The following is a 21,967-nucleotide window of genomic DNA, read 5'->3' as shown; positions in this document are numbered from 1 at the left end:
CTACTGGGAGAAATGACTTATTTCATGGTTTAGTATGAGATGAGCCTGGAATAGCTTGTGCCAGAAATTGATAAAGTACTCAAGAGAATAATAGACATGTACTTCAAGGATATAGAAACCAGATTGAAGGTGCTTCCACTGGCCAAATCTGGGAGGTTTGGGGCATGAAAATAAAAAGTCATAATGATAGTCATAGATAATAACCCATCAATACAATAAGAATATATAACCGTATACTGATGGAGAAAGGAAAAGCTTTGATTTAGAGTGGAATACCAACTGATGAATCTAAAAGGAGTGATGAACTTAAAAACCCATTAGTTGTAAACCATCATAATAATGATTAATTCAACTAGTGAAATAAGTGGATGCTAGTGATTGAAACAGTTAAAGAATGGGATATATATATATTGTTGTAGTTCCTCACCACAAATAGTTAATAATTACAAAGGCCAAAAAAAGTACTTTTACAGTAGAGAAATCTGAAGATATCACCAGCTTGACTCAAATGATCGAAGTTAACATGGCCAGTAATGGGGCAAATTGAAGTCATGTACCATCTAATAAAATTGCAATGACAAGAAGGCAGTATCAGTTCTGTGGCACTCTAGCCAAAAGGCACAACTTGAATCTGATCATGAGGAAACATGAGACAAACCCAAATTAACATTCTACCAATACCTGGCTTGTAACCTTCAAAGTATCAAAATAATTGAAGGACACTAAAGAGAAACATGAAAACTAAATAAATGCAAAGGTGATCCTGAATTAGATCCTCTTCTGTGAAGAACAATACCTGCAAACAACAAGTGCTGGCGAGGACGTGGAGAAAAGGGAGCCTTTCTGCACTGTTGGTGGAAATGCAGATTGGTGCAGCCACTGTGGAAAGTGGTATGGAGATACCTCAAAAAATTAAAAATGGGTCTGCATTTTGACCCAGCGATCCCGCTTCTTGGAATATATTAGAAGAATCTCATAACAATAATGTGGAAGAACATAAGCACCCCTTCATTGCAGCATTTTTTATAATCATTGAGATATGGAAGCAGCCCAAGTGTCAATCTGTAGATGAGTGGATAAAACAACTATGGAACATTTACACAATGGAATACTACTCAGTTGTAAAAAAAAACAAAGAAAATTTTACCCTTTGCAACAGTATGGATGGACCTGGAGAATAATTTGCTAAGTGAGATAAGCCAATAGGAGAAAGACAAATACCATATGATTTCACTCATGTGGAATCTAATGAACAAACATCTAACAAGCAAAACAGAGACAGACTCATAGTTGAAGAGCAAGCAGATGACAGCTAGTGCAGGGGGGTGTGGTTAGAGGGTGGAGAGATTGAGCAAAAAAAGAAAAAGGACTCATGGACAAAGGAAAACAGTGTGGTGATTGCTCAGAGGAGGAGCTAGAAGAGGACTAAAACGTAATGTTAAAAAAACAATGAAGATTAAATTTTTAAAAAAGAAAATATTACCTAAATTTTTGGTGAAACTAGAACAAGATCTGGATTAGATGATAAATTCTTAATTTCCTGACTTTGTTGGTTGTGTTGTGGTTATGCAGGAGAAATGTCCTTATTTTTAGGAGTTATGTATTAGTGTATTGAGGGAGACTATCTGCTACTTACTCTCAAATGGTTCAGGGTTAAAAGAATTCTTTTTGTACTCTTGCAAATGTCTGTTAAGTTTGAAATTTTTATAAGTAGGTAACTATTTCAAAATAAAATTTTAATTTTTTCAATGTTCTTTTGCATTAACAGGTTTATTTTTATGAAAAACCTTCATCTAAAACAAGTTTAATTATAGTTATACATTTAGTCAGTTCTTGTTATAGTAAAGTTTTATTAAATTTGGACAATATTAAGAAACTTGTAGTTATGAGCACACTTTTTACTCATGGTATATAGTGATATTTAGGCCTTTACTTCTCTTTCTTTTGTCTCAGCCTTGTCAGACCCAAGCAGCAGACTTTCAACTTCTCCTCCTCCTCCAGCTATTGCAGTACCCTTGCTGGAAATGGGGTTTTCTCTCCGACAGATTGCCAAAGCCATGGAAGCCACAGGTAGGTTGTTTTTATATATCAGTATATGCAGACATGAGAAGCCTGATCTTACTAATGGCAATATATTTTTAAGAGGCCATAAAGCTTGGTTAGATTTTTAACACCAAATTTAGTTACAGTGACATCATAGTAGACACTCTTAAGCTGATAGCATGAATAACTAATTATTTTGCCCAAAGTCAGTATCAGACTTGTTTTTCCCCCTGTTCAGGTGCTCGAGGAGAGGCTGATGCTCAGAACATCACTGTCCTTGCCATGTGGATGATAGAGCACCCTGGGCATGATGATGAGGAGGAGCCTCAGACAGGCAGCACAGCAGACTCAAGGCACGGAGCAGCAGTTCTGGGCAGTGGTGGGAAATCAAATGATCCCTGTTATTTGCAGTCACCAGGAGACATCCCATCAGCTGATGCTGCTGAAATGGAGGAAGGCTTTAGTGAAAGGTAAAATTTTCACCTTCCATATTTCTGTTCAAAATGTTATAGGTGGTGCCCCAAGAACCCCATTTATTTCCCTTTATAGATGCTTCTAATGATGTAGAAAGTTGATACAGAGATATATGAAAATATGGACATTTTAGTTTCAAGTTTATGTTTCTGTCAAGGGTAAGGATGACATAAGTTTTGCCTTGGATGGATGTTTTCAGGGAAAGAAGGAAAAAAATTTATATCAAATTGATCTTGAAGGAGGAAACATTTAAAACAAGGTTTTTTTAAACAAGTTGATAAAATTATTTTACATAAGTGATGTAAAATAGAACATTCCTTGTAATGTTAGAAGTTGATTTAATGCATTTGGTAGAATTGAATTTAGGTCTTTTCTGTCTCTTTAAGAATTTATATTTTTATTTCTTCTTTATTTTTTAATATTTGTATAATATATCTTTTTTTAAAACTCTGTGATAATGCCTATCCTAAAATAAGCTATAGTTAAATATTCTACACTTCCTTCCTAAAATCTTACCCCTTTGGCACTTCTTAAGACTTTAAATCTTTACTTTTCATTTTAGCCCATGAAGTCAGATGGTTGCATGGCTTGCATCTTTTGTAATATACAGACTTTTTCTGGCAAATTTTGTGAATATTTTCATAACTTATTTTGAATTTCTTTACCCTATGCAAGGATTCAATCACTTCAAATTTTAAGAGTTTAATTATTTAGGATTTAATTAAGCCCATTGATCTCATTTGAATTTGAACATACTAATAAAGCATCATTTCATTGTTGGCATAATTCAAAATCATATAAAATTATTGTTCATGGCAGTATGACACATTTAAAACTTAGAAGCTTTACCAAAGACAAAAGATATATTTCAAAGTTTTATTCTATTCTATTCTCAGTAATATTTGGAAGAAATAGTACCACCACAAGCAAGCATGTATCTGTGCTTTCTATTCACAATGATTTTTAAATCTGTGTTGCTTTCAAACCTCTGCTTATAGCCCTGATAATCTGGATCACACAGAGAATGCAGCTTCTGGAAGTGGGCCACCATCTAGAGGTCGCTCAGCAGTAACAAGAAGGCACAAGTTTGATTTGGCTGCTCGCACATTGCTAGCAAGAGCAGGTAGTTATGTATTTCACGTTCCTCTCAGTGAAAGTGTTATATAGCTTGCTTATATTTTAAAGTCAATGTAAAAGAAGCATTAAAGAAGATGTAAACTAATGGTATTAAGTATTCCACATGAACAAAGTAACTATTTGCATACTATTTTCTGTGTTTTTACATAGTTTTCAATAATTGAAACCACAGCATACATTCATAGATTTATTTTGAAGTTCCCCCTGGTTGCAGAAGACTATACTGGTCACTTTTAGACCCCGAGAGATTTGGTAAATGCTCTCTGTCCTCAAGCAACTTATAATTTAAGAAGTCAGGATGCGTGTTTACAGTTTAACATCAATAATAAGAAAGAGCTGAAAAGTACACTGTGCCAAAGAAGTAGGCACTGGCTTTTCTGATGTGCTCTGTGGACTTCAGGGCTCCATTACTAGGTAAGGCCCTAGAGAAGCAAAAATAAGTTCCCTCATTACATTAATAAATACTTCTAGGATTATGTTCTGGACCTGTGGAGCATAAGTTATAGAGAATATATTTTCCAAACTAAAAATTAAGATACGTAATTTGTCAAAACAGTTTGAGCCTTGAAATATTAAAACATAAATAGTTATTCAGTAGTTTATGGGAACAGATTAATTAAAACTGTTCTAAAAAATATAAGATGTATACTTAATATATAATACTAAGTATATTTAATAATTAAGAAGAGACTGATTAAAAAAAATAAACCTAAAAGAACAGTAACAGCCCAAATTCACTGAGGTTTTTTTTTTTACATATAACAAACATCACAAAGTATTTTGCATGGATTATCTTACTTAAGCCTACCTTGCCAGGTATGAGCGCTATTGTCCCCATTTTACAGACGAGGAACAGATACAGTAGGTAAAATTTTATGTTTATGGTGTGGTCTCCAATAAGTAAGCTAAGATAGATGCTCACCTGCATGTATGGCAGTTAAGAATTGGCGAAATATTCAGAATTATTTTTTACATGCAAATAAAATACCTTTTTTGTTTTGTTCTGAGCGGGGTTATACCGCTCTGTGCAGGCCCACAGGAATCAAAGTCGGAGAGAAGGAATATCTTTGCAGCAAGACCCAGGGGCATTGTATGACTTTAATTTAGATGAGGAATTGGAAATTGATCTTGATGATGAAGCGATGGAAGCTATGTTTGGACAAGACCTGACCAGTGAAAATGATATTCTGGGAATGTGGATCCCAGAGGTACTGGATTGGCCTACCTGGGTGTGTGTGACTGCAGCGGGGGCTGCTCTGACTTATTTTCGTGCCCTCTTGTTTATACAGCTTACTAATGGCAGCCTTGCCTAGAGTTGTGACACTCTAAAGTCTTACATCTCATCCTGAAGTTTGGGGTTCTAACGGTTAAGGTTACTTTCATACCTACAAACTAATAAGAAAAAGTCTCTCTTTTTGATATTTCTGTGCGATTTTATTGCTTCTCTCCCCAGACTAGATGAATAGAGCCATATTGTGGTAATATTTGATTCTAAAATCAAAGAGATTACAAAGCAAGCATCAGGTCCCAGGCGACTTTGCTGGGTGTATAACGTGGCTGCTGTTTTCACCTTGCTATCTGAATGCATGCTCTTTTCCTTCAGGTTCCATTTAATCACTGTTAACGCCTTGTTCTAGGAACCAGTGCCACCTGTATCTTGTAAATACCTCCATCCAGTGCCAGGGTACATGGTGGGTTTCTGTGTTTACATTACATTATTTAGCGTGATACTTTTGTGTCAGTGACACTGAAAAGTTCACAGGTATAAGTCCTACAGGAAAGAGCAGCTACCATATTAGCTTTATAAGATAAATGAATTCTAATAACTACTTAGAAATTCAGAAAATAGGTATGCATGTTATGACCAGATGAAAAGTAGTTTCATAGAGGAATTTTTTTAAAAAGTCATTTGAGATGGGGCAGATTGTCATTTTTATTAACTCTCTTTTCAGTAGGATAGTCATTTACTTTTATAACTTATTAGAGGAATGGCAAAAAACACTTTCAGATTGTGTGATGTGAATTTTGATTTGAAAGAAATTTGTTATGTAGCATTAATGAACATATTACAAATATTCCAATATATGTAAACAAAGTAGTTAATTTAATATCAGTAATCTATTGACCTCTTAATTTTTATGTTAAATTGATTAATAATTTGGTATGTAATCATTTGTACAGCATGTTTGTGAGTCTGAAGACAGGGAAGAAGTGGTGGTGTGTGAACTGTGTGAATGCAGTGTTGTCAGCTTCAATCAGCACATGAAGAGAAACCACCCAGGTTGCGGGCGCAGTGCAAACCGCCAGGGCTATCGGAGCAATGGCTCCTATGTTGACGGCTGGTTCGGTGGCGAATGCGGGAGTGGAAATCCATACTACCTGCTTTGTGGCAGCTGCAGGGAAAAGTACTTAGCCCTGAAGACCAAATCTAAGACAACAAGTTCTGAAAGGTACATTGAAATTATATGGCTACCCAGACCCTGTGAATGAGGAGTATATGGTCTCATCAAACACATGGGAATTGTGGCTTTTTTCATATTAGGAGTTACTTTTGAACCTTTCCTAAAGTTTTGTGTTGGCTGAATTGGGGGCAAGAAGGACGGAAGAGGTTGAGGAGTTCATATTCCTGTCAGAGCTGGGAACCTGTAGTCCAGGACCTGGTTTGTCACCAGGTCCTTCAGTGGAGTTCATGTTAGCCTTTGACTTGTTGCCAAGTTGTGGGCAGGATCCTCACCTTAAGGAAGCTTATGGTCAATTTTTTTTCATTGGTGGTTTTCACCACATTTTTGACATCTTAATTAAGATCTTTTCCTTCATGAATAAATAGACTCTTTAGATTAAATGAGTAGGGTTTTGACCTTCTTGTCAACTATAAAATCTTTAAGGTATTCTGGAATAGGTTTTGATTTAAGAAGTTGTAGGTGACCCAGAAACTTCCCAAGTAATTTGGTAAAATAGTCTTGTAAGTATGTGTGTACTGCCTACATAGCAGTGGTTTTTATTACATTAGCCTATAACTTGAAACACTTTTTAATTTTGTATTGCTTTATTAATAACCTTTAAAATGTTCTAATGACTTAATTTGCATTTTTTGGTTACTAACTATTTTATATAAAAACACAATGTTCTTCATGTTTGGTGCAGGTACAAGGGACAAGCTCCAGATCTAATTGGCAAGCAGGACAGTGTATATGAAGGTAGTTGTTTTGAGAGCTTCTTTATCTTACATGTATTTTTATGTATACCTTCTGCTTAATAACATCTGATCACTAAAATTTACCTTCATGTGTTTGTATTTATGTACATGTTAACTTATACCTCCCTAAAAAGCTCAAAGTAGTTTGATAGCAACAGCCCTAGCTTTAAAAATTAAAGGAAAAGGACCTAGGTTCAAATATTAGTTTTACTACAGAATGTGAGTTTCTGTGTGACATTTGTTTTCGAAGTAGGAAAAGTGTATATACATTTTCAATTTCTAATGAGGAAAAGTAAAAAAAAATGAGGGAAGTAAAAAAAAAACGAAGTGAGCATCAGTTTATCTGGAGCATTCATTTACTTGAAAGAACTCATTCCCTAAAGATTATCGACAAGGTTAAGAACTCTTTGTTGGCCCTGTAACAATATTTTTTATTAGTTGAAACCTTGAAAAAGCTGTAACATTGATTGTTTTAAATGGAGTCAACTGCTCTGACTTCTTTTCCTTCTAGTCTCCCTGTGCCTCAGGAATGCAGTTTGCTTCGATCACCAGGAGATGGTGCCATAGTTCGTTTTATAGGCACCGGGCCTTTAGTCCATCTGCATCTTAGACATATCTCACAGTAAAACCATTGCCAACAGTTATGTCTTGTTTATATTCACATACCATACATCTGTGTATTCAAATTCCAGAAGACTGGGACATGTTGGATGTTGATGAAGATGAAAAGCTAACAGGTGAAGAAGAATTTGAATTACTTGCTGGACCACTTGGTTTAAATGACCGACGTATTGTACCAGAACCAGTCCAGTTCCCCGACAGTGATCCATTGGGAGCATCAGTAGCAATGGTAACAGCCACAAACAGTATGGAAGAGACTCTGATGCAAATAGGTAAGTTATTGAAATGCTGATTGGCATGGATTTCATAGTCTATATTCATTTATTTCTTAGGTAGATAAAAATAATAAGGTAAAGGTAAATAATAATAAAAATAAGGATTCAACATTGTTCCACCTCATTAAGTATCTTGAGCCAGTTGTTTTAATTAACATTTTGAAGGTAGGATATGATACAGTTTTGATTTTTTATTGTTTTTATAAAATAGTGAAGTATTAAAAATTTATAAAATATGAGTAAGATTTTTTTTTTAATTTTGTGATAAGGGAATCCTGAAACTGACTAAAAACTATTTTGCAGTCTTTTTTTTTTTTTTTATTTGGATGAGGGTGTGGTAACTTTTTGCGATAGGGAGTACAAAATAAAGAATTGGGACAGTATTGATGGCCTTTTATGTGTAAAAAGATTATTTTTAAAACTATCTTTTTTATATTTGTTAATATCAGTAGGTGTTATACATGAGCAAAATAAATAAAACCAAAAGAATTTAAGAAGCATATTTCTTCTGTAATGGATTATTGATTTAGAAATATTTATTTCTCTCAAGAACTTTTCTGTATAAAAAGTTTCAGATGAGCAAAACACATTGGTTTGCTGTATTTCCTTGTATCCTAGAACCGAAATAGAATGAGAGAATTTTTCAGGAGCTTAGCTATTTTCTCTTACCATGTTGAGCACTAACAGACCGTGTTTTTCAGGTTGTCACGGCTCTGTAGAAAAGAGTTCCTCTGGAAGAGTCACGTTAGGTGAGCAGGCAGCTGCCTTAGCGAACCCTCACGACCGAGTGGTGGCTCTGCGGAGAGTGACTGCTGCTGCTCAAGTGCTGCTGGCCAGAACCATGGTCATGAGAGCTCTGTCTCTCCTGTCGGTCAGGTAGGTGTGCTGCCGTGTCAGATTATGTTCCGCCAGCTTCTAGTACATGTTAGACAGGAGTCTGGTATTGTTTTAGAAACTGGAATATGTATTATTGATTGACAGAAATTGGACATAATCATCATCCCTATTCATTTATTCAGTCGTTCAGTTAATACTTGGCTCTTAGGTAGAAAATAATGCCACTGTAGTAACTGAGTAAACAGTAAACATTTCCATTTTATTATCTGAGATGGGAAACTAAGGCTATTGATCTCTTTGGTGCAGCCTAAAGATAAAAGGTCAGATGAGGTTTTCTACAGAATTAACCAACTGTGTAACTAACTAAACCTGCAGATTCCATCATGGAGACTCTTGCCATGCCTGTACACTGAGAAAATAAATTAGTACAACTACTTTGGAAAACTGTTTGATAGTACCAGCTAAAGGTGAATGTTAACATATTCCATGACCCAGAAATTCACTTCTGGGTATATACCCAACCAAAAATGCTTACATATGTTCACCCTAAGATACACAAGCAAGAACATTCACAGCAGCACTATGCATAATAGCACCGTGCCAGAAACCATCTGATTATCATCAGTATGGATAAATTAATTGTGGTCAATATCATTTACCTGCCAGTGAAAATGAATAATCACTGCTGTAATGCAACAACATAATGAGTCGTACGAGCAAGGTTGAGCAAAAGAAGCCAGACACAAAAAAATATAGTTTATTATTTTCGTTACACAAAATTCAAAAACACAGGTAGCTTATAAGTCAGTATAGTGGTTACTTTTGAGGGCTTAGTGACCAAGAAGGGCCCATGCAGGCTTCTGAGGTTCTGGCAATGTTCTCTTGATCTGGGAGGTGGTTGCATAGGTTTGTTGAGTTTGTGAAAACTCATGATTTGTGAACATTCCTGTATGTTATACTTCAGTAACTCAGTTATGCTTCAAGTGTATGTCAATATTTTAAGTTTCAGTAACAGTTTTCAGTTTACATAATATTTTTGGTCATCTCTTATGACATATATGACTAATGATAGTGCCGCTTGCCTTCAATTTTGGTTTTTGGAACTATGGATGGTACATGGGGGCTCCAAATGGTTCCGTAAGAAAACTGTTTTCTTTATACATCTGAAGTGTTTTCCTTTCTTGGCAGTGGTTCCAGTTGTAGCCTGGCTGCTGGTCTTGAATCTCTGGGGCTTACAGATATCCGCACACTGGTTCGATTAATGTGCTTGGCTGCAGCAGGGAGAGCTGGCCTCTCCACCAGCCCTTCCACCATGGCAAGCCCCACAGAACGCTCACGAGGTGGGCACAGCAAAGCCAACAAGCCCATCTCTTGCCTGGCTTATCTGAGCACAGCAGTGGGATGTCTGGCATCAAATACTCCTAGTGCTGCAAAGCTCTTGGTGCAGTTGTGTACACAGGTAAACTAGCTTTCAGTGCTTTTCTTGTTGCATTCCTTACTTCCAGCTGATTCTTAAAAGAGCCTTTTAAGGTGAAATCTCTTTTGTTCCCAAATTATATGTAAAAATTAAACTTGTTTGTTCTAATTGCCTCTTCAGAACTTGATTTCTGCTGCAACAGGTGTAAATCTAACTACGGTAGATGATCCAATTCAGCGAAAGTTTCTACCCAGCTTTCTCCGAGGAATTGCTGAAGAGAATAAGCTTGTGACCTCCCCAAACTTTGTTGTAACTCAGGCCCTTGTGGCATTACTAGCAGACAAAGGGGCCAAACTGAGACCTAACTACGATAAGTCAGAAGTTGAAAAGAAAGGTAAGCTTCATACAATTTAATTTATACAGTCTTCCAATCAATCTGTACAGTCTTCGTCAGTTTGATTCATGTTTTTAAAAATGTGTTTTTGCATTGTTCTGTGTGATGAATTCTGTAACCTCATGTATGCTTCTTAATTTAGATCATAAAAGGAGTATATAGATACTTTTTCATTGTGCATGAAAAGAAATATTAGAAAATGTACCAAATTACTCTTGGTTTGATTAGATTATTTTATTAGATTATTGTTTGTGTCACCATAGATCAGCCTTTTTCATCTCCTGACACACATATACAAATTACTAAAATTGTGCGGCACACCCAGGGAATACAATTTTTGCTGATCTGACAAAAAGATAGGAATGATTCTGATTCTTTCATACCAGACAGCCATTTTGCTGACTATTGTCATTTAATTTGACATTCTGAGGAAAAAGAAGTCAGTGCCCCTGACTAAATAGTCAGGAATTGCACGTTTTAAAAATTCTTGCAGCACATCGGTGTGCTGCAGCACACCAGTTGAAAATTGCTGCCATAGATAGTAATGGTGGTAGGTTTTCTTAATAAAATGTCGATAAAGGTAGTGCTGTTTTTCTCTGTCTTAAGATGATAGCACTTTGAAGGGACTACTTAATCACTCCTCTTTACCCTTCTCTTTGTCAGGACCTTGTGGTCAAGTGAGATGGGCCTTTCGATCTATCGGCCCCAGGCCCTTGGCTGCCTATTAAGATCACTTTTGAGCAGCAAAGGCTAAATTCTTATTCTTTAGGACATTCTGCCTTTGCCCTGGCCTTAAAATTATTTCTGCTGCATATGTGCCCTTAGAGCAAGAACTGTTGATTGATGAATATGAATGTATGTTTGTAATTAATCAGACCTATTATATAATTTGATGAGATAGTTTATATCTTATATGCATATATTAGTAAATGATTGCTTGCAGAAGTGCTAATTCTTAAAAGATATGGGTTAACCCATTTTTGTTTGTTCACCACCACCAGCTCTCACCTGGGCATCATTTCATTGTTTTGTTTAAGCAGGTTTAACTGCTCAATTGTATGTCCATCCTTCCTATGATCCTTCTGCTGTAGGCCCTCTGGAGCTAGCTAATGCCCTGGCAGCTTGCTGCCTGTCCTCCAGGCTGTCCTCACAGCATAGGCAATGGGCTGCTCAGCAGCTCGTGCGCACTCTGGCTGCACATGACCGTGACAACCAAACTACTCCACAAACACTCGCCGATATGGGAGGAGATCTCAGGAAATGTTCCTTTATCAAGTTGGAGGCTCATCAGAACAGAGTACGTATTTTGAGTCCCAAGTGTGCTGATCACCTTATGTAAGATAAAATAGTTTCTGCTTTCCTTCAAAGAGCTCAAAGTTTAGATCAATCTTTCTCTCTCCCTGCCCACTTCCTCTCCTTCCTCTCTCTTCCTCTTCTTTCTCTCTCTCTCCCTCACACACACGCTAAGTTATCAATATTTATCTGGTAGTTACCAGCTCTTTCTATATGTTGGGTTGACATAATAGTATACAAATAGGAAAATCAGATGGTTGGTAAGAAGAGAAAACCAAAGGAATAGGCTCACAAAAGGTGAGGGCTTATACACATAAGAGGAGAAGAAATTGGCCTTGCTGTTTTAATGTAACCCACTGGGCCCATGAGCTGTGACAAGGGCAGGTTAGGACATGCAGACTGGCCTCTATTCACTAATTTTAAAATCACTTCTTAGTCTGTGTTATTTTATAAAACATATAAATATGTTGAAGTATTTATACTTTATTGAATTAAATAAACATTTTTATTGGATTGGACAAAAAGTTCGTTTGTTTTTTTCCAGAAGATGGCTCTAGTAGTGCTTACTTGTATTTAACTTCATTTGAAACCATTTTGTTAGATTGTATCATGACAGCTGTCATATCAGTGTGCACTTAAAAATACTTATCAAAATTGGTCATTTTTTGTGTAGCCCTTGTAATATTAAAAATGGAAGAAAATGTGCATTTTTGGCATATTATACTTTATTATTTCAAGAATGATAAAAATATAACTGAAACACAAAAAAAGATTTGTGCAGTGTATGGAGAAGATGCTGTGACTGATTGAATGTGTCAAAAATGGTTTGCAAAGTTTTGTGCTGGAGAGTTCTTGTTGGACGATGCACCACTGTCCAGTAGACCATTTGAAGTTGATGGCCATCAAAATGAGACATTGAGAGCAATCATGCTGGAGATAGTTGACATATTCAAAATATCCAAGTCAATAAAGTTATTGGTGAAAATGAAAAATGTGTGTTTTATTTTATGGAAGAAACTGAATGGACTTTTTGGCCAACTCAGTAAATGAAATAAACAAACAGTTGTAGTAAAGGTGTCAGCAAATCTCAGATAACTCAAATGAGTTTGGGGATAGTACTTTAAAGCTGTACATCAAATAGGTTTGTATTTGCAAACTAATTAGAAAAGAGTGAAACAATGCATATTGCATTAAAACATAGATACTTTGACAATTTTATGGTAGATTTTTAAAAAAATTTGATAGAACATTTTGAAATGACAGAATCACTCAAGCCAAAACTTGCTTAAATATTGTTGGACATTTTCAACTTTTCTAGGTAATGACTTGTGTTTGGTGTAATAAAAAAGGACTCTTGGCCACAAGTGGCAACGATGGCACCATCCGGGTGTGGAATGTTACCAAGAAGCAATATTCACTGCAACAGACCTGCGTGTTCAACAGATTGTGAGTGCTAATGTTATCTTGTGTATAACATTTAAAATAAGAGAATTCTAAATGTGCTTTAGTTTGGTTGTGTTAATGTAATCAAATTGTCACTGAAATTTTTTGCAGTTCTTTTTAAAGGTTTATTTATTTTTAGAGAGAGGGGGAGGGAGGGAGAAAGAGAGGGAGAAAAATATCAATGTGTAGTTGCCTCTCACGTGGCCCCCACTGGGGACCTGGCCTGCAACCCAGGCATGTGCCCTGACTGGCGACCCTTTGGTTTGCAGCCTGCACTCAGTCCAGTGAGCCACACCAGGCAGGACTGCAGGTGTTTTTAGAATAGTCTTACTATATTCCCAACTTTTAAAAAATATTTGGAATAGTTATTTAGCAAATAAAATTATTAACAATATCTGGACATTCTCAGAACTAAATAAAAGTCAACTATCTGGCAAATAAATGTGCAATTCTATAAAACAGTAGGCTAATTTTCCATCATTCTTTAAAGATTATTTAGGAATTAGAATAATGGTATTTATTCTGTAGTAAAATGTAGCCAGCTGTGTTTCTTTTCTGAAAACTTACATGGAGATCAGGCAAACAATAATCAGTGTGTTCTGAATAATAACCATTGTACAACCCAGATAGAATTAGTCTTTATTGACAAATTATATACTGTATTAAATGATGCATGATCTAAGCATCACTCCTTTATAATTCTGTTTTTCACAATGAGACTAACACTGGCGAATATGAAATTGTCAAATCTGCTAGCCTAGCTTTCAAAATGTATTTTTATGTTATGTAAAATAACATAAAAATGCTATTTTATGTTCTGAAGTCCACATGAAACCTTTACTGTAAGGTTTGGGGTTTAGTTTACTTTTGGATCATAGGGATTAAAATTTCATACATATCTATTATGTTCTAGGGAAGGGGATATTGAAGAAAGCCTGGGATCACCCAGTGATCCAAGCTTCTTACCTGTTTCTTGGAGTATCAGTGGGAAATACCTTGCTGGAGCTTTGGAAAAGACAGTGAATATCTGGCAAGTTAACGGTAAGAGTCATGTAAATACTGAAAGTACTTTTGAGTACCTTTTGAGTCCAAGAAATGGCTTCCCTTCACCTTGAAACTCACAAGTCTGCTCATCAACAGTAAAAATCTATGCATACTGTGGTTTAAGTTAAAGAGGAAGTGCTCATTTCCTGACTTTTCTTCCTTGTAGTTTCACCTGACTCAGTAGCTATAAACTAAACATTTTTTTCATGTACTGCTAAGTATTCAAAGTAGGATTTGAGGGGAAGTAGTAGTCACTGAATTTTTAGCTATGTATTCTTTTTAAATCACTTGAAATATTTCTGTTGATTATGTCTGTTTCACAGGTACAGATTCTTGTCATTTTTCAATAATACCTCCCTGGAAAGTAAAAATCATTAATGTAATCTTGTGCTTATCAGTATTTTGTTCATTTTTACACATGAATAAAATACTGAGTTTAAGGATGGCTGCTCTATTTCACATATTTGAAGTAATAGCCTTGACTGTAGGTAAATTTCTTACGTTAATTTGGTTTTCAGTAATTATTAGGAAAGGACTTAAGTGATTAACATTTGTTCATGAAGTATTTTTACTCTTTTTTTCCTGTAAAGCTACCATCTTGTTCCATTCATAGTTCCAGAAAAGTCTTAGTTCCAGAAAAACCTATTCATTTCTTAATCTATTTATTATATAAATGAGGGACCTGCCTTACAATCATATTCATTACTAGACTTTTTGGAAGTGGGGGGCTACTTTGAGTTATATTAGAATTAAGTAGTATTTTTTTTCTTGTTTTTAAGAATTAAGTGACAACCAGTTAACATTTTCTTTCTTTTAGGAGGAAAAGGGTTAATAGATATTCAGCCTCATTGGGTATCTTCCCTGGCTTGGCCGGAGGAGGGTCCAGCTACAGCCTGGTCAGGGGAGTCTCCAGAATTACTGTTGGTGGGACGGATGGATGGATCTCTAGGACTGATTGAAGTTGTTGATGTGTCCACCATGCACCGTCGAGAACTGGAGCATTGCTATCGAAAGGATGGTAAATGACTAGATTTGGGTCTAGTTGAGAAAGTAATCCCCCCCTCCCCAGCTGGGCAATCAAACAGACTTTGTTGTTTTGGCACTTGCTTTTAAAAATACTTTTGGCTTTGCTTTCTAAATTGTCTGATTGGTGTTTCATTTTAATTAGTTACTAGGTTGAAAGATACGTCTCTCCCAACCCACACCAAGGATTTCTGCCAAAAGAAATATAATAGTATTACATTAGTTATTCATCCTTTCTGTATGTATTTGAACACTTATGGCAGGCCTACCTCTCTGTCAAAAAAGATCTAATGGAATTATATTAGTCATTCATCTTTTGTGTAAGTATCTAAACACTTATGGCAGGCTCTGAGTCTCCACTGAAAATTAGGAATGCCCAAGAGAAGAAAAAAAAAATCATTAGTAGAGATGAAAGTGTTAACAAATTAGTGAAATTGAGGAAATGGGAGACAGAGGAGAAGTGAAGTTACTAGTCTGACAGGAGATGGTAGCAAGTTGATTTTCATTTATTTTCTTGCTTTGTTCCATTTAGACACATAGGCATATTACTGGATAGTTTTTGTTAGTTGATTGGGGGAGTCGGGTATTTCAAAGTTCACAGCCCTAGCTTAAATGGTACTCTTAACAGAATAGGAGAGTTTGGGGGTGGGGGGGTACCAAGTTTTTAATAAGTGATACATTCAATAAGGTTCAAAATTTTTAAAATTTAAAAATATATGCAGTAAAAAGTGCTTCTCCCATCAACTCAGTTCCCATGTCCCCTTCTACTCCCACAAATACTTTTTTGTAGCAATCCAGGGTTGTGTATACTGAAAGAAGCAAATATATTGTTAGAATAGAATCTGCTTGATAGAATATGGGAACACACTGAGAAGGGAATATTAAACAAAATAATGGACCAGTAATTTTCTTTCTATGACTTGGATTATTTTACTTCTCAGTTTCTTTGTAGATTCTAGTCTAAAAGGAAAGAATCTTGTACAATCACTTAAAATTGGCAAGGGAATTTAATTTTTTTTTTCAATACCCACCTGAAAATAACAAAAGGTTAAAAATGAGGTATTTCATACACCCAAAACTAATACAAAATATTGAATTAAACTTGTAATTGAAAAATTAAAAATATTTTTTTAAGTGAGGTAGTCCTTGTCCCTTATAAATAACACTTTTAAAGTGAGTTACATGGAATCCCTGCTGTAGGCCTACATTTTGTCTAAATTCATTACAGAGTTGTCTGGAAGCTTACTTGCATTGATTGCAGTAGCATATATTTGTTGCAAAGTTTTTGTCTTTTTACGTTAGACAATGTCAATTAAGTCTCTTTTCTTTCTTTTTTTATTTTTATTTTGTTCTTATCATGTTAGTGTCTGTAACTTGCATTGCTTGGTTCAGTGAAGACAGACCATTTGCAGTGGGATATTTTGATGGAAAATTGTTACTGGGAACAAAGGAGCCACTTGAGAAAGGAGGCATTGTTCTAATTGATGCACATAAGGTAAAGCATCTTTACCAGATGGTTACTTTTTTTGTTTCTTACTGTAGTGTTCCTTCATACTGGATTCTCTACAGTTTTTTTTATATCAGTCACTTACTATTTAATATTCTGTCATGACACAAAATCGGTAGATTATGTATATACATGAAAAAGTCTATGTAAAAAAGCCAAAAAAGAAGTAAAACCAAAACAGCGAAATAGGAACATCCTTGGACCATCCCCTCTCAAAGTACCTTCCTCTAATGAGAGAAATTCCATCTGTGAAGAATGATTCCTTTACCTTAACAAAAGTTGCCGGTTCAGACATTTACAGCTCCAGCTCAGAAACGTGAATGTGTGAAGCCAGGAGTTGGGACGGAGGGCAAAAAAGAAACAGTCAGGGCACAATGGTGACAACCATATCAACACAGACCATGCCCCAGACTCTCATAAATACTGTTGTTTTGATAGTATTCTTTAAGTTTATTCTTTTTCAAATTTTAAGTGTCAATAAAGATAACTCTTGAAATGTTAAGTGAGAGGTAACATATTCCTTCTAAATCAGAATTCCATTATTTAACTAACATTGAACTTTGAAACTGCAGCAAATATGATACAGACTGTATGAAAGGGTAAGTTGGTTTGGTGATTAGGAATGATATAACTATCTGATTTGCATATAATGTTAATTTACAAGTAATTGAGTAATAGAATAGGTCATAAATATTGAATTTAAAGTATTTGTGAAGGAAGCATTAATACGATTTTTTTCCCTCCCCTTACCATTTTAAGGATACTCTTGTTAGTATGAAGTGGGACCCAACAGGTCATATTCTTATGACATGTGCCAAAGAAGAGAATGTGAAACTCTGGGGGCCTATTTCAGGATGCTGGCACTGTCTACATTCACTCTGCCACCCGTCTATTGTGAATGGAATCGCTTGGTGCAGCCTCCCAGGGAAAGGATCCAAATTGCATTTACTGATGGCTACGTATGTTGTAAATTTATGTGTGTGTGTGTGTCTCCACTTTCATGTTAGTATAAACTGATACTTGCATTAAATGTGGCTTCTCAGTAGTCTTAAACAGTTTATTGCCAGTTATTAGTCTTAAATGTAATACCATAGATCACCTTAGAGAAATAAAGATTTTGAAACTTAGTATGTGATCTCCTTATCTGGGTGTGATGTTAGAATATCAGACCTAATTGTATTTCTTTCTTTTTTTAAGAAAATATTTATTTTTTAGAGAGGGGTGGGAAGGGAAAAAGAGAGGGAGAGAAACATCCATGTGTGAGAGAAATATCAATCGGTTGCCTCTTGTATGTGCCCTGTCAGGGAACCAAACTCCCAACCTAGGCATGTGCCCTGACCGGGAATCAAACCAGTGACCTTTCACTTTGCAGGTTGGCACCCGACTAACTGAACCATACCGGTCAGGGCCCTAGTTATATTTCTTATAAAAGATTATATCATACCTACTATAAATAAATTTTAAATAATACCATAGTACTTCTATCAAGTCTTCGTTGTTATTTAAAAATACTTTTCTTCATATTGACATATTTTGGTTTATGTGATCATTTTTTAAGTGGCTGTCAGAGTGGCTTAGTATGTGTTTGGTGTATTCCACAAGATACCGCACAGACCAGTATGGCTGTTTCAGAAGGATGGTGGGACCAGGAATCAAATTGCCAGGTAAATGTTCTGGTGTTTTTAAGACCATGTTTGAAACCATAGATGGAGAATATGTTGTCAAAGGACAAGGTCCATTTGGGGAAATAGAATAATTGTCATGCTTTGTGTACTCTCTAAATTAGTTTACTTGTTTGTAAGTCAGAGACACCATATTACTTGTTAAAGTGAAATGTTCAATAAACATTGAGTGGTGAGCATTTATGGTAATGGATATAGTTGATACCACAGATGGACACCTAAGCTAAGTTTTTGGAACAGTGAAACAGGAACACTACGGAAGCACACCTTTCCAGAGTATCTCTTACTGATACCAGAATTCCATCTATGAAGAACAATTCCTTTACCTTAAGCAGAGGTTACAAATTCAGGTAGGTGCTTACAGGACCATCAAGGCAACTCCCGAAGCTGGGAGTTGGAAGGTGTGGAGAAGATTAAAAAATCAGAAGTGGGGACTTCCGGCAAGATGGAGGAATAGGTGGACGCACCTTACCTCCTCGCACAACCAAGAATAGAAGAACAATAATTTACAGATATAATATCACTCAGAACTGTCAGAGGATTTATCTGAATGGAAGTTGGACAGCCAAGAAGTTGAAGTAGACCCGTACATCCAGACTGGTAGGGGACGACGAGCCGGGCGGGCGCGGGGCTGGTGCGGGTTGTCAGCTCGCGGAGGTCAGGGGAAATTTGGCGCAAAATCGGCGCGACAGCCATCCGGGGCGCAAGAACGCAACGGTGATCCCTGAGTACGCAAGCAGCGGCTGGGGGAATCAGTGGAGCAGCGATTGTGGACCAGGGCAGAGTTCGCAGCTCAGGAGCCCAGGGAAGTGTCTGAGCCCAGGAGAACGGAACTGTCGCCATTGTTCCCTCCCGTCCCCGCTCCGGCCCCCGCCCCCACATATAACGTCACAATCTAGCAACTGGGGTGCCCAGCCCGGGTGAACACCTAAGGCTCCGCCCCCCACCGTAACAAGAGCAACCAGACCAGAAAAAAATAATAATAGAAGAGACAGGGAAAGACATAAGACATGTTTCCAGCAGAGCAGATCAGTTCCTCAGGACTCATCCTTTTGAGCGACCAAGAAATAGCCAATCTATCAGATGCACAGTTCAAAACACTGGTGATCAGAAAGCTCACGGAATTGGTTGACTTTGGGCGCAATTTAGATGAAAGGATGCAGGTTACCATAAAAGAGATGCAGGAAGATACGCGGAGGAGAGCCAATAGTGAAAGGAAGGAATCTGAGTCTCAATACAGTGGACCAGAAGGAAGATAGAATCAACCAAGCAGGAAAGCATGATGAAATAAGAATTCAAAAAATAGAAGAAAAGCTTAAGAGCATCAAGGACACCTTTAAACGTTCCAACATCCGAATTATAGGGGTACCAGAAGGGGAGGAGCAACAAGTGGAAAAGTTATTTGAACAAATAATAAAGGAGAACTTCCCCAAACTGGCAAAGGGAACAGTCTTCCAAGAAATCCAAGAAGCTCAGAGAGCCCCAAAGAAGTTAGACCCAAGAAGAAACACACCAAGGCACATCATAATTACATTAGCCAAGGTAAAAACGAAGGAGAGAATCCTAGAAGCAGCAAGAGATAGTGGACAGTAACCTACAAAGGAGTTCCCATCAGACTGTCAGCTGATTTCTCCAAAGAGACCTTACAGGCAAGAAGGGGCTGGAAAGAAATATTCCAAGTCATGAAAGACAAGGACCTACATCCCAGATTGCTCTATCCAGCAAAGCTCTCATTTAGAATGGAAGGGAAGATAAAGTGCTTTTCAGATAAGGTCAAATTAAAGGAGTTCATCATCACCAAGCCCTTATTTTATGAAATACTAAAGGGACTTATCTAAGAAAAGAAGATAAAGAAAAGACATGTATAGTAAAAGGACAGCAAACTCACAATTATTAACAACCACACCTAAAGCAAAACCAAGAGAAACTAAGTAAACAACTAGAACAGGAACAGAACCACAGAAATGGAGGGCACATGGAGGGCTAGCAGTAGGGGGGTGGGAGGAGGAGAGGGGGGGAAAAGGTATAGAGAATAAGTAGCATAGATTGTAGGTAGGAAATAGATAGGGGGAGGGCAAGAATAGTACGGGAAATGTAGAAGCTAAAGAACTCACAAGTATGACACATAGACATGAACTAAAGGGGGGGAACATGGGTGGGAGAGGGGGTACAGGGTGGAGGGGAGTGAAGGGGGAAATGGGACAACTATAATAGCATAATCAATAAAATATATTTTTAAAAAATCAGAAGTGTACATGCTTCACGTAAGTGGTCCAGTTGCCACAAAGTTGATGGTTACCCTAAAAAAATGAGAGCCTATTTCTTGTTACCAAATTGTCTAATTTTTTTGATAGAAACCAAAATTCCAGTGTTTTAAGCACAATCTTCCAATGTCACACTTGGTACCTGACTTAAAATTCTTTACAGCACTGGGTGGCCACACAAATTGCATCCCTGAGCTGCAAGCTTGCAGCCTCTGCTGCTCTTTCTTTTGTTCATGACACAAATACCCCTGAAAGAAACAGGCTTTATGTCATCTTTGGGTAGAGGAATACATCTGGTATTATACTCTGTCATAACTGGAAGGAAGAGGAAGCTTTAGAGCAGAGAGAAAGGAGTGAGGAGGGATGGGTCGGTAGCTCACTAATGAGAGGAAGATACTACAGAGGCGAAGGTAGAAGCACTAAAGGTAAATCTGGTTTGCCCTTTGTGTTAGAAGGTATTTGCACAGGCCTTTCCTATCACACTTTTAAACCTGCAGAGCATACACAAAATTAGACATCACATCACAGAACCACCTGCACAAAAAGAGGGCCTGTTTGTATGGAGCCAGCATGTACAATTCATAGATGTTAGGTACTAAAAATGAAAATTATATAAAGTAACTCTAAATATTAACATACTCATTAAGAAGTAGAAAGAGAGTTTTCCTATCTCTGAGGGATAATTAGAATTTAGAAATGTTGTCATTTCTGCCAGTTTGAAGAGTTAGGAAACTAGCGTAAAAGTGCATCAAAAAAAGATGAAATTCGCCTTCAGCAAAGGAGAACCAGGTTAATATTTATTTTCTCAGTTAGGCTAATCCTTCTGAGAGTTGTCCTGCCCCCCTCCCCAATGTTTCACTGAAATATAAAATTTCCAAGAATGAATTGTAAGTCTTGACTCAATAAATTGTTTTAACTTCAATACATGTTAAAAATAAAAATGAATTGCAGGATGGATATAGGAAACCAGCCGGAGCCAAGTGTGTTTATCAGCTGCGGGGACACATCACCCCTGTCCGGACCGTCGCCTTTAGTTCAGATGGGTTGGCCCTGGTGTCTGGTGGCCTAGGTGGGCTCATGAACATTTGGTCTTTAAGGGTAAGAGTATAGCTGCTACTTTTATCTTAAATGTTTTTAATTAACTTACATGATAAAAAATTAACCCAACTAACCCTAGGGATATTTTGTGTGGTAATATCTTGAATACTGGAGAACTTTTCAGAATCCTCCACTCTGTAATTTTTCTTATTGAAAGTGATCTGATCTAGGCTCTAGAAAATTTGGGTAGTAGGCATGCAGTTGGTTGGACGTTGCCAA

The 21,967-nt window shown here is 36.9% G+C and overlaps 1 protein-coding gene across 10 annotated transcripts in view; it reads left to right on the top strand.

Moving 5' to 3' along the window:
- HERC1 (HECT and RLD domain containing E3 ubiquitin protein ligase family member 1) overlaps positions 1–21,967 on the top strand; it is a 179,421-nt gene that overhangs the window by 130,546 nt on the left and 26,908 nt on the right. For 7 of the 10 annotated variants that reach the window (XM_045822531.1, XM_045822528.1, XM_045822530.1 and 4 more), the window contains 18 exons: positions 1,954–2,070; positions 2,282–2,513; positions 3,516–3,640; positions 4,663–4,883; positions 5,836–6,104; positions 6,799–6,851; positions 7,543–7,743; positions 8,448–8,622; positions 9,772–10,042; positions 10,181–10,394; positions 11,435–11,691; positions 13,006–13,133; positions 14,044–14,171; positions 14,992–15,192; positions 16,562–16,692; positions 17,464–17,663; positions 18,263–18,368; positions 21,602–21,748. In XM_045822531.1, the coding sequence (XP_045678487.1) occupies positions 1,954–2,070; positions 2,282–2,513; positions 3,516–3,640; positions 4,663–4,883; positions 5,836–6,104; positions 6,799–6,851; positions 7,543–7,743; positions 8,448–8,622; positions 9,772–10,042; positions 10,181–10,394; positions 11,435–11,691; positions 13,006–13,133; positions 14,044–14,171; positions 14,992–15,192; positions 16,562–16,692; positions 17,464–17,663; positions 18,263–18,368; positions 21,602–21,748 (3,176 nt within the window). The remainder of the gene's footprint in view (positions 1–1,953; positions 2,071–2,281; positions 2,514–3,515; positions 3,641–4,662; positions 4,884–5,835; positions 6,105–6,798; positions 6,852–7,542; positions 7,744–8,447; positions 8,623–9,771; positions 10,043–10,180; positions 10,395–11,434; positions 11,692–13,005; positions 13,134–14,043; positions 14,172–14,991; positions 15,193–16,561; positions 16,693–17,463; positions 17,664–18,262; positions 18,369–21,601; positions 21,749–21,967) is intronic. The other 3 variants (XM_045822533.1, XM_045822532.1, XM_045822529.1) reach the window with 2 other exon arrangements.

The sequence above is a fragment of the Phyllostomus hastatus genome, unplaced genomic scaffold (genome assembly GCF_019186645.2).
Source record: "Phyllostomus hastatus isolate PE091 unplaced genomic scaffold, TTU_PhHast_1.1 phas_scaffold_501, whole genome shotgun sequence".
NCBI classification, from domain to species: Eukaryota; Metazoa; Chordata; class Mammalia; order Chiroptera; family Phyllostomidae; genus Phyllostomus; species Phyllostomus hastatus.
This window is presented reverse-complemented; position numbering and strand designations above follow the sequence as displayed.